This window comes from Triticum aestivum, chromosome 3B (genome assembly GCF_018294505.1).
Source record: "Triticum aestivum cultivar Chinese Spring chromosome 3B, IWGSC CS RefSeq v2.1, whole genome shotgun sequence".
Lineage (NCBI taxonomy): Eukaryota > Viridiplantae > Streptophyta > Magnoliopsida > Poales > Poaceae > Triticum > Triticum aestivum.
In genome coordinates, this window is record NC_057801.1 from 29,485,764 (window position 1) to 29,498,755 (window position 12,992).

At 49.0% G+C, this 12,992-nt stretch overlaps 1 protein-coding gene across 2 annotated transcripts in view; it reads right to left on the minus strand.

Moving 5' to 3' along the window:
* Positions 1-11,084: 11,084 nt before the first annotated feature.
* The window catches only part of LOC123068382 (uncharacterized), a 5,230-nt gene continuing 3,322 nt past the window's right edge, over positions 11,085-12,992 (minus strand). For both annotated transcript variants that reach the window (XM_044490954.1, XM_044490953.1), the window contains one exon: positions 11,085-12,547. In XM_044490954.1, the coding sequence (XP_044346889.1) occupies positions 11,267-12,547 (1,281 nt within the window). In that variant the 3' untranslated portion in view covers positions 11,085-11,266. The remainder of the gene's footprint in view (positions 12,548-12,992) is intronic.

Here is a 12,992-nt window from a genome sequence, read left to right on the forward strand (position 1 = left end):
GTGGTCCGGAAGTGGAGGCGAACACATGGCAAGAGCCGGATGCTCCTCCGACGGAGGATGCCGACAGGCTGTCCGCCACCCGGTCTGAGGTGGAGAGCGCCATGAATCACAGGCGTCGCCGGACAGTTCTTCGTGACGCGTGTTTCTCCCCGGAGGCGTTGAATGCCTTTGATGCGGGAAACGCGCACCTCCGTCCTGCTCAAGATGGTTTAACCAGAGCCACGGAGCAGTATGTGAAGGACATACGGGTAAGTAATTTTAATAGTTATATATGCTAGTAGCCCCCGAGACTTAAAATAGTTAAAATAACTGATTTAAGGATCATTTATTATGCAGGATCTTACGGAGAAGAATACCCACCTGTCCCAGGAGCTCCAAGAGTGCAAGGCCCAACTTGAGGCCACACTAGCCACCACAGGGGGAGCCACAGAGACCCTCACTGGTAATACGTACTTCAAAAAGATAAGTAGTTAACAAAGTGCGGCGTGTGCGTAAATCTGACAATAATATTGCAGAGGGCGCCGGACTAGATCCGGACAAGCAACAACTACTGCGTCAGCTAAAGGCCAGCGAGAGGGTGCTTATGAAGGTGCAGCAGGAGAGAAACAAGCTCCAAGATGCCCACACCCAGCTATCTGGCTCCGTGAAGGAGAATCAGCGGCTTCGTCGCGGCATTTATAGTAAGTGCTTGAGCAAATTCCTTTGAAAAGAAGAATTCGGCGAGGAAGTCGATTGACAGAAATGTGTCTTTAGGTGTGCTCACAGGTCGCCCTGCGGAGGAAATGCCTGGTTCAATGGGTGACCAACTTCCCGAGCAGGTGCAACTGCTCGAACGTGTTCGGCAGGCGATGAGTGGCGTCGTTCAAGCTTTATGGCCTTCCATCTCCCTACCCGAGGGCCTTGGAGGGCTTGCTGAGAAGCTTCAGGGAGCACGGCGACGCCTCCGTCTGTGGAAGATATCGGCCTGCCGTCAAGGCGCCAGGGAGGCCTGGGCCATGGTGAAGACGCGGTACCCGAAGGCTGACCCAAACCACATGGCCGAGGTCGGACCTGCGGGGCCTGATGGGAAGGAGATCCCTGTGAGCTTGATGTACGGCCAAGTAGAACTGGCCGTGAAATATTCCCAACAGGACTGTAAATTAGACAACCTGTTAGATGGGATTGAAAAGGAGTACAATCAGTCAGTTTGACGATGTAATTTGAAATGACATGTAAAATGCCTTCTAGCCGGATTGTAGATTGTTTGTCTTTGCGGACCTTTTCGCTTCAACCTCGGGATCCAATAGTCCGGAGTGTGTCCGAATACCCTTACGGTTGTAGAAGAACCGGGGCATGCGTGGAGACAAGGCATCGGGGTTATAATTGCTTTATCAGACAAGTGCCCAACTAGCTATGTTATATTACATGGTTAGTAAGAAACATCTTCCAGGAAGAATAGTTCCGTTAAGGGTTCCTTTCCCTGGGAGGCATTGCCCTAAAGTGCATGTCCGGACTGTGAAAATAGCAGAAAAAGCATCTGGGGGCAAATAAATAAGTAAGTAATAAATCATCTTTCAAGTCACCGACCGAATATTCTCTTAAGAACGCTAGCTTTAGGCTGCACCTAGTCTGAGGTACACATCCAGCTGACCCGGCAGTAACAATCGCAGAGGTGCTCCCTTTACCTCCTAGCCGAACAATCGGGAACGTAGGGGTAAGCACAGGAGCCAGGCAACCCAGCTTGGCCAAAACTTAAGTCATATCGATGCATATAATGGTGAATAAAAGGTACATGCGGAAGTATGACACATGTGTTTGGCATGAAGCCCGTATAAATAAGCTTCTGTTAAAGAAGCCCCGAGGTATAATGACTACTAGGAGCACATCAAGTGTGTGCGAACAATGCGCAAATCAGTCTATCAAAGGTATTGAAAAAAAATGGAAAGAAGGAGGGGGACAAGAGACAGTGAAAATGTAAAAAGGTGGACGGAGGAGTGAGACGAACTCTGAGTCCGGCGTTAGGCGTAGAATCTTCGGAGACGGGCTGCGTTCCATGGGTTCAGCTCGAGTCGGTTGTCAGATGCGTTACGTAGACGGTATGCTCCGCCGGTCAGGACTTGGTCGATGATGAAGGGACCTTCCCACTTGGGCTTAAGTTTGTCCTTTTTCTTGTCCGACAGGCGTAGAACAAGTTCGCCAACATTGTAAGCTTTGGCCCATACTTCTCTGCTTTGATATCTTCGAGCCTGCTGTTGATAAAATGCGGAATGAGCTTTTGCCATGTCCCGCTCCTCCTCTAAGGCGTCCAAACTGTCCTGTCCATCCAGCTCGGCTTCTCTTTCTTCGTACATGCACACGCGAGGTGAGTCATGAATTATATCGCAGGGCAGAACTGCCTCTGCGCCGTACACCATAAAAAATGGTGTGAATCCGGTAGTTCGGTTTGGCGTGGTCCACAGCCCTCAGAGTACGGAGTCGAGCTCCTCTACCCAGTGCGTGTTAGATTCCTTGAGGGACCGCACTAGTCTGGGTTTGATGCCGCTCATGATTAGACCATTTGCTCGCTCGACTTGACCGTTAGTTTGGGGGTGATAGACTGAAGCGTAGTCGAGATTGATGCCCATATTTTTGCACCAGAGTTTAACCTCGTCGGCCGTGAAATTTGTGCCGTTATCAGTGATGATGCTGTGGGGGACGCCAAAACGGTGTACTACCCCGGATATGAAATCTATCACAGGTCCGGATTCTGCCGTTTTAACCGGCTTGGCTTCAATCCATTTGGTGAATTTGTCCACCATGACCAATAAGTATTTGTGCTTGTGGCTTCCCCCTTTAAGGGGTCCAACCATATCAAGCCCCCAGACCGCGAACGGCCAGGTGATGGGTATAGTTTTGAGGGCGGTGGGTGGCATGTGGTTCTGATTAGCAAAGAGCTGGCAACCGACGCATCGTTGGACTAAGTCCTGAGCATCTGCCCGGGCTGTCGGCCAATAAAATCCTGTACGGAAGGCCTTGCCTACAAGGGCCCGGGCTGCAGCGTGGTGCCCGCCGAGTCCGGCGTGAATTTCAGCCAGGAGATTTCGCCCTTCCTCTTCGGAGATACACCTTTGAAGGACTCCGGTTGTGCTTTTCTTATAAAGTTCTCCCTCATGGACCTTGTAGGCTTTAGATCGCCGAACTATGCAGCGGGCCTCATTTTGGTCTTCGGGAAGTTCCTGCCTAATTAAGTAGGCTAGGAATGGTTCCATCCATGGGGCAATTACTGCCATTATTTCGTGGGCTGAAGGTGTTATTTCATTTGCTGAGCCGCCGATTGTGTCAGAATTGTCTGAGTTAGGTGCTGCAGCTGGCTCCGGATTGTTATTTCCGGACTCCTCTTCCCATAATACGGATGGCTTAAAGAGCCGTTCCAGGAAGATGTTTGGAGGGACGGCGTCGCGTTTTGCGCCGATGCGTGCTAACACGTCTGCTGCCTGGTTATTATCCCGGGCTACATGGTGGAATTCGAGTCCTTCGAACCGAGCTGACATTTTTAGGACGACGTTGCGTTAAGCTGCCATTTTCGGATCTTTGGCATCAAAGTCTCCATTTACTTGGGATATTGTGAGGTTTGAATCCCCGCGCACCTCTAGGCGTTGAATGCCCATGGAGATTGCCATCCGGAGGCCGTGTAGAAGGGCCTCGTATTCGGCTGCGTTGTTGGAGTCCATGTACATTATTTGGAGTACGTATTGGACTGTGTCTCCAGTTGGGGACGTCAAGACGATGCCAGCCCCCAAGCCAGCCAACATTTTGGATCCGTCGAAATGCATGATCCAATTGGAGTACGCGCCGTACTCTTTAGGGAGTTCGACTTCGGTCCATTCGGCGACGAAGTCAGCCAGGACTTGCGACTTTATAGCTCGCCGTGGTTTGTAGGTTATGTCAAATGGTAAGAGCTCAATGGCCCATTTTGCAATCCTACCTGTTGCGTCGCGATTGTTTATAATATCGTTGAGAGGTACTTCGGAGGCCACCGTTATGGAACACTCTTGAAAGTAGTGTCGCAGCTTCCGGGATGCCATGAACACCGCATACGCTATATTTTGATAATGTGGGTACCGGGACTTGCATGGAGTTAAGACAGTGGATACGTAGTACACTGGTTTTTGAAGAGGGAATCTGTGCCCTTTTGTTTCTCGTTCGATGACGAGTACCGCGCTGACAACTTGATGTGTTGCTGCGATATATAATAACATAGGTTCGCCCAGGTTGGGCGCGGCTAGGACCGGATTTGTTGCCAGTATGGCCTTGATTTCTTTGAGTCCGGCCATGGCAGCATCCGTCCATTTGAAGTGTTCGGTGCGCCGAAGGAGGCGATAGAGGGGCAGAGCCTTTTCTCCCAAACGGGAGATGAAGCGGCTTAGAGCCGCAACACACCCAGTTAGTTTTTGTATTTGCTTGAGGTCTTTTGGGATATCCAATTGTGATAGAGCTCGGATCTTGGCTGGGTTTGCTTCAATTCCTCTACCAGGTACAATGAAGCCCAAAAGCTTTCCGGCTGGTACTCCGAAGACACATTTTTCCGGGTTGAGCTTAATGTCATATGCTCGGAGGTTCTCAAATGTCACCCTCAAGTCGTCTACTAGAGTTTTGACGTGTTTGGTCTTGACGACCACATCGTCTACGTATGCCTCTACTGTTTTGCCTATCTGGGTAGCCAGACATGTCTGAATCATGCGCTGATATGTTGCGCCGGCGTTTTTGAGTCTGAAGGGCATTGTGTTGAAGCAGAATGGCCCATATGGAGTAATGAATGCCGTTGCGGCCTGGTCTTTTTCTGCCATCTTGATTTGATGGTATCCGGAGTATGCGTCGAGGAAGCACAATGAATCGTGCCCTGCAGTAGCATCGATGATTTGGTCGATGCGAGGGAGAGGGAAAGGGTCCTATGGACAGGCCTTATTAAGGTCTTTGAAATCGACGCAAAGGCGCCAGGATTTGTCCTTTTTTGGTACCATTACTAGGTTGGCTAGCCAGTCCGGATGTTTTATATCTCTGATGAATCCGGCTTCTAAGAGTTTGGCTAGCTCCTCTCCCATTGCCTGTCTTTTGGGTTCGGAAAATCGCCGAAGAGCTTGTTTGACTGGCTTGAATCCTTTTAGGATATTTAGGCTGTGCTCTGCCAGCCTGCGTGGGATTCCTGGCATGTCTGAAGGGTGCCAGGCAAAAATGTCCCAATTTTCCCGAAGGAATTCTCGTAGTGCGGCTTCTACATCAGGATTTAATTGTGCCTCGATGGATGCCGTCTTTGTGGGGTCCATTGGATGGACCTGAAATTTGAGTATTTCGTCTGCTGGTTTAAAAGAGGTGGACTTGGACCTCTTATCGAGTATCACATCGTCCCTATCCACCGTGGAGCGCAGCGCAGTTAGTTCCTCTGCCGCTAGGGCTTCGGATAATGCCTCTAGGGCCAGTGCGGCTGTCTTATTTTCAGCGCGGAGTGCTGTATCTGGATCACTGGCGAGAGTGATTATTCCATTGGGTCCGGGCATTTTGAGCTTCATGTACCCGTAATGGGGTATAGCTTGGAAGATTGTGAATGCCTCTCGCCCTAACAAAGCGTGATATCCGCTGCCGAATGGGGCCACTTGGAACGTGACCTCTTCGGACCTATAATTGTCCGGCGAGCCGAACACTACATCTAGTGTGATTTTTCCTGTGCAGCGTACTTCTCGACTAGGGATTATTCCCCTGAAGGTTGTGCTGCTTCGCTCAATGCGGCTCCAGTCAATTTCCATTTTTTGAAGGGTTTCCTCGTAGATGAGGTTTAATCCGCTGCCGCCATCCATGAGTACCTTGGTAAGACGAAAGCCGTCCACTATCGGACTGAGGACCAATGCGGCTGGTGCTCTAGCTGTTCGGAATTTAGGTTCGTCGCTGGCATTGAAGGTGATAGCCGTGTCGCTCCATGGATTTGTTGTTGCTACTTGGTAGACTTCGGCAAGGTTGCGGATTGTTCGTTTCCGCATGTTATTTGATGTGAAAGTCTCGAAGACTGTTAATACCGTACTGGTGCTGCTGGGCTGGTTGCCCGGGGCTAAAAAGCCTTCGCCACTTTTGGCCACCTGCCGTAATATCCAACATGCTCGAAGGCTATGTGTTGGAGTGGCGCCCTCCGTACTGTGGATTTTACAGGGTCCGTTGAGCCATCCCTCCAGTACGGTTCCGTACCCTCTAGGGGGTTTTTGCTTTTTGGTTTTTAACCCAGGTGCTTGAGTATTACGCATCCTTTTATTTCAGACTGGGGTTGTATTCAGGGCCGGATTGTCCCAAAACCTAGTTTCGGTTTTCCAGGCACTCTCCATCGCGCAGTATTTTTGTACAATGGTCGCTAGGTCGACGAAGCGTGTAATTTTGCAACGACTGATGGCGTTTATGATTCCCTTGTCCGTGCAATTGTTGCAGAAGATTGAAATCACGCTTTCTTCACGGCAGTCCTTCATCAGTAATGATGTACTGTTTCATCGGGCTCTTGCCGTATTTGAGATAGATCGCTTATGTTTGGGTGGGCAGGTGGAATTAAGTTCGGAACCCCGCCCGATCTGAGGCTCAAAGGCCAAGAAGCTTCCGGACTCGGAAGCTTGGTTTGCTGGACGCTTTCCAACAAATCTGGTCCGATGCCTGACTTTAGGTTCAGTATTTGATTAGCGTCCGACCCTCCGCGGGAATCCGGCATGGAGGAATCGGGAATCCGTACATAGTTGGTTTTTAACATAGAAGAAGAGTCGCCGCATTGTTCCTCTACCACAACAACATGTTGGGTAACCTGGGGAGAGTTAATTTCTCTCAGAACGGTTTTAAGCCCAATCTGGTCATAGTCGGTAGCGACTCCCAGGGCGGCGATGCGATCCAAGAGCTCGTTTACGGAGGAGAGCTCAATCGGATCCAGCTACTCGGCGAATTCCGAGCTGACGTGAAGATCGCTTTCAATGACCTGAGAGGTCATTGTCGGAGCGGTGGCCGAATAGGCGGTCATAAGAAAACCGCCTAGCCGGATAGTCTGGCCGGCGGCCAAAGCTCCCTTGACGACGGTGCCGTCTTTAAAGACGGGAAAAAGCATCCTTCCTGATGGTGACGACACAGAGGAACTCTCAATGAAAGCACCAATGTCGGTGTCAAAACTGGCGGATCTCGGGTAGGGGGTCCCGAACTGTGCGTCTAGGCGGATGGTAACAGGAGACAAGGGACACGATGTTTTACCCAGGTTCAGGCCCTCTTGATGGAGGTAAAACCCTACGTCCTGCTTGATTAATATTGATGATGTGTGTTACAAGAATAGATCTACCACGAGATCAAGGAGGCTAAACCCTAGAAGCTAGCCTATGGTATGATTGTTGTTCGTCCTATGGACTAAAGCCATCCGGTTTATATAGACACCGGAGAGGGCTAGGGTTACACAAAGTCGGTTACAATGGTAGGAGATCTACATATCCGTATCGTCAAGCTTGCCTTCCACGCCAAGGAAAGTCCCATCCGGACACGGGACGAAGTCTTCAATCTTGTATCTTCATAGTCTTGGAGTCCGACCGACCATGATAGTTCGGCTATCCGGACACCCCCTAGTCCGGGACTCCCTCATCGTGCCTCCTCCACAGATCAACAATGAGTGCATCGAGAATGCGCTAACCCAACTCAAGGAAGCAGTTATGGAAGTTGGGTATCTTCTCAAATGTATTCTTGTGGTTCTTATTTTCTTTGGCCTTGCTTTATTAGTCAAAATGTGATGATGTATTGTCATGTACCAAAAATGAATGATAAAAAAATTTTAAGGACTTGCAAAGAAATATACGCGGACAGAATGGGGCTAATGGATGCGGCCGCGCGCTGGGCGCACGGCCACCGCATCCCAAGACACGTCCGGACATGATCCCAAATCCCTCCCCAAACGGACAGAATCCGGACAAAGCGGACGTCCGTTTGCGGTCACGGGGTGGAGTTGGCCTTAAAGGCCGAGGAGCGAATTGTCCTGGTGGGAGGGAGTGAGTAATAATTGCTGCATGGATCGGGGTGCCTGCCCTTCCTTTAGGGCGTGCCTCGGGATGTGGGAATTGCTGAGCCTGTTTAGGCTAAACACTAACCAACCAATGGGCCATGCCGCCATGGCCATGGGGCATGGGCTACACTACAGGTTCATCATCATCATCATGGCGCCAACAAGAAGAAGGAGCGGCGCGGGCTGCCTGGAGATGCCGCCGGCGAGGTGACTGGGCGGAGTAATTAGCTTGCAAACTAATGGTTTTTATAGGTGACAAATGTTAGTTATAGGCAGTGTTGGATCACGAACAGATTACGGAGGGAACGAGGAAGCAAAGATGAAGCGAGTAGCTGCACAGTTCGGTAATCAGTACAGTATAGGGTGTTCATTTTTTCTTCCCTTCTTGCTCAAGCGTCCGTTCTTTTAGAAACAAACGCGCTGCGGTACAGCTATACCTGGCCATACCTCGGGCCGGGCGTAGCCAAGCCCGACGCAAAAAATCCAGGCCCGAGCCCGGCCCGACCCGAACACGTAAAAGCCTATCGGGCTTCGGACCGGCCCGGCCCGACCTTTAAAAAACGTGAAAACGACGGGCCTGGGCCCGGCCCGGCCTGGGCTTCGGGCTCAAACTCTAGGTCCGGGGACAGCATCGGGCTGGGCCGGGTCGGGCTTTTTCGGGCCGGGCCGAGCTTCCCATGGCCAGGACTCTGAGTGACTCAAGGTCTTTGGGCTGAGACCAAGCCCCGTTCCATGGGCCGGAGCCAGCAGGTTTATCTTTCTCTTCTAGTACAATATAACGTCGGCACATTTGCTAAAAAATCATCACAGCCGCCTACTACATTGGACCTCCATTTGCAAAATGCCGCTAAAACACGCACCGGGAAGAAGAACTGCCGCCGAAGCCAGCCCAGAGTAGAGCTCCGCTGCGTTGTCACTTGTGAATAAACTCCTGCTTTGCTTTACCCACAAAAAAAAGAGAGTGGTGCTTTTCCTCTCCAAAGATAAAATGCTTGCTGAAACACCACTAATGGCTAAAGGATCTTCAAATAATTTAATAACATGTAATTTAAGGAAACCAAGCGTTTCACAAAAATGCTTCTTATATTTAAAAAAAAGTCATGAAAATTTGGAAAACTTTGTCATGTTTTAACAAAAACATCCTTGAGTTTTTAGAAATTGTTCATCATTTTTTAAAAGGTATTCATCAAATTTAGAATATGTTTGTGGTTTTTTAGGAAATAACCATGATTATTTAAAAGTATTTTCGTATTAAAAATAAAAGGTAGAAATGATACAACAACAAAAAGGAGTCGAGAAAAATATACACAAAAAGGGGGGAAAGTAAATTCAGTATAAAAACATGAAATAAAAAAATTATAGGCTATAAAAGGATCAAGAATAGTGTGCAAATCACAGAAATCGCTCACCCTCTCGCGATATGGGCCAGTCCAACTCGACCCCGTTTGCGATGGCGCTATGACTTCGATGGCCTTGCCTAGAGTGGACATACCCAGCTTGGTCTTGGGTGAGTTTGGGAACATCATGTGACACACAGATGGCATGAACCTTTTCTATAACTGCACCAACATTGTGGTTGGAGATGGAAATAAGGCCAAATTTTGGCATGCCTCTTGGCGCAATGGTGTGAAACCGAAAGAAATTGCTCCCTCAGTCTTTGCGTTGTCCAAGCTAAAGAACGGTATTGTTACACTTTGTGGGTGATGAATGGATAAGCAAGATGGACATTTTGATGGAGCTGAAATGTGCAGAAGCTCATGGAGTTCTTCTCCCTATGGGAGCTCCTTAGTGAGGTGCATTTAAACGACGACGTGCCTGATGCCATAACTTGGAGCCTACTTTTCGGTGTCCGCTTACAAGACACAGTTTGATGACATTGCCTCGTCCATCATAAAGCCGGTGGTGTCGAGTAACTGGGCGCCTCCGAAGATCAATTTTCTTTTTTTGCTTGGCTTATCTTGCAAAACAAAATTTGGACAGCCTACTCCCTTCAACGCCGAGGTTGGCTGAACCGCAGCTTTTACGAGCTTTGAAATAGAGCCCCGGAAACTGTTGCACACCTTATGTTCCACGGTCGCATCTCCATGCACGTTTGGACCATGCTAAGAGATTGGTTTGGTCTCCACAATCTCTCCTTCGTCGATTAACCCAACTTTCATAATGGGAAAATTGGTGGGTGGTTCGTTGTAATCCATGTCAATGGTCATCGGAGGAAGGCGTTGGCCTCCCTCATGGTGCTCACGTCTTGGGAAATTGGAATGGAAGGAATGCACGGGTGTTCCGGAACATTTATGCCTCACCAATGACTATCTTTGCCAACACCAAGTTCGAGGCGTGTTCTGGGGGCGAAGCACTTGAGCGCGGTCATGCTGCGAGAGTAATCCCCTCCATGTATGTGTCGAGCCCTCATTCGAGTGTTGTACTTCATTAACAGACATGGAGTTTCTGTACTGGGTGCATATGCACCGAAGTGAACAGTAAAATCAGAAGAAAAAATATCAAATAATTTTAAATAATTTTTTTGAGAGAAACATTGATGGATGTTTTACCAACAAACAAATTCTCGTGCTGAAAGAAAATATTCGTGGAGGTCTAGGCAAAAAATACAAAAAATGATGTTCTTAAAGGGCAATTTTTTAAAGCATTTTGGGACATCGATCTTTTTTCCGGACGTCCACGAATGTTATTCATCACTAAACTTTGCATGTTGATAAAACATTCGACAATGTTTTTTAGGAACTTTTTTTGATTTTTTTGATTTTCTCCCTATTTTCTCTAATGCACCCGGGAGCGGAACAACACTTCCGTTCATAAATCTTCTTATTCAATGAAATGAGGCAAAGCTTTTGCCCATGTTTCAAGGGGAAAGAACTGCTGTCAAGAAAATTATAGGACCGGAGTTTGATCACTCAGGCAAACACAAGTTCTTTTCCCAACGAAAAAAACAACCTTGAACTATCTTGACACATGACACATTACTTATCAGACGTTCATATTATCTCAGCTTGTTCATTTGAGTTCATATCCGCCAGCTATTCCCAGGCACCGGCATTCAACTCAAACTCCCAAGTTAACTGGGAAAAGAATATAGAAGATTCACTACTTCTTCTCTTATTCATGAGTACAGATCGATTATAATTGCTGTACATTTGTTCTAAATACAACATGGTTGAAACCATAGAGCATTTACGGTTATACAGCGAACATGTGCAGCAGCTAAGCAATACAATATATATATATATATAAAAAACGCTATGCTTGGGGGAGAAGCCACAATGGAGGATTAGGGCTACCCCTGACATAGTATCCTACTGCCCCGATCCTATGAACGCCGCCCACGGCTGCGGATAAGCTTTCATCTTCCCTGTAGTACACGGAATCACCATCAGCATTGGAGCTTGTCAGGAACACCAGGTCAGTGCTGAGAAGGACCTCCTTCTGCGCTAAGCGGCGATGGTAGGAGTAGTAGATGTGGTTTCTCTTCACACCACCGCGCCTGTCTGCTGACACATGCACCGCCTTGGAGCTGTTTGGACCCAGGAATAGGGCAAAGTCACCCAAGCTCATCACCTCTGCCCATTTGTGTGCGCCATGTGCCATCCCCTCGCTGGCCTCGATGTCAACGAGTTCGAACACTTTGAAGAATGGTCTGAGGTTGGGTGACCATGGGGACCTCACCGCCGTCGCAAGCTTGCCGTGTAGCTCAAAAATGTAGCTGGCATCCACCCGGTTGGCCCAGACACTTGGGGGCTGCTGGTGCTCGGGGGTGACCACCAGCCGATCCACGGCCGTGACCAGAGGCGCGCCGTCTTCGTCAACGCCGATCACAAACTTGACAAGTTCCCATCTGTCTCGTGTGAGGCCATAGAGCTCACCGTTGCAAAAGGCGATGTCTGCAAGCTCCATGGTGTAGCTTACATCTCCTTTTGTCGTCCACCCACCGTTCGGAGACCCAACCCTGCAGAGCGCAATGCCGTGATTGTCGGTGATGGCAGCAATGATACAGTCACTTGAGGTGGGTGGTTTGGAGAAGATGATTTTCCAAATGATGATCTGGCCAAGGCGGCCTGGGCAAACGATTCCCTTCTGTTTCTCGGAGAGCGCAACCTCAACACTGGAGAAAATGTTCAAGATCCTGAACGGTGGCGGTTCAAATGATGCAACCCAGCCACCACCATGACAGCCGACGAACCAGTTGCCGATGAAATCGCTCGGGAGCGAGATGCGCAGGTTCTTGCTGTCCTCAGGACAGTACAGGCGCTTCGTTGTGTCACGGTCGCGTGGTGAGAGGAGCAGCCACGGAAGTTCAGGCAGTGCAGGGTGCCGCGAAGCTGCAGTGCACCACGACCTGCAGACGGCAGCAAAGCGCACGCGGCTGCAGTGACTGGGGACCTTGTTGTAGATGACGTCAAGGGGATCATCGGGAAACGTGGAAGACCAGCATTGTACTGCCGTTGCATCACTATCATGAACAATGAACTCAATTGAGTCCTTGTACTCAAGAATTTCCTTCCACTGCTTGCCAATGCTTAGCTGGTAAAATAACAAGGAAGATGTTTAAGACAATATGAAATGTGGATGATCCAGACAGAAACAACTTAATAAACACGCACACGGACCACCAACCAACACTCAGTATATACTAATATCCCCTCTGTTGATTAATGTGCAGTGTTTTTGGACTTTGCACAAAGACAGGTGATAGGACTGACCTCTGATGATTGCTTTACAAGAATGAAGGAGTATTTTGCATGGCTGATAGTGCTAATGAATAGGTGCATGCGAGGGAGAAAGGATCATGCTGAGTAAAATACTTCATTTATCGTACATACATTTATCAAATAAGCTTCAAAAATAGTATGCCTTGGATCCAGGGGCAGATCCAGCCCAGCAGGCCGCCCGGGCCCTCATTGTGTACTGTACAATTGCTACAGTGTTTTGCTAGGGCACACAAAGGATTTGGGCCTCATGCCCCGGG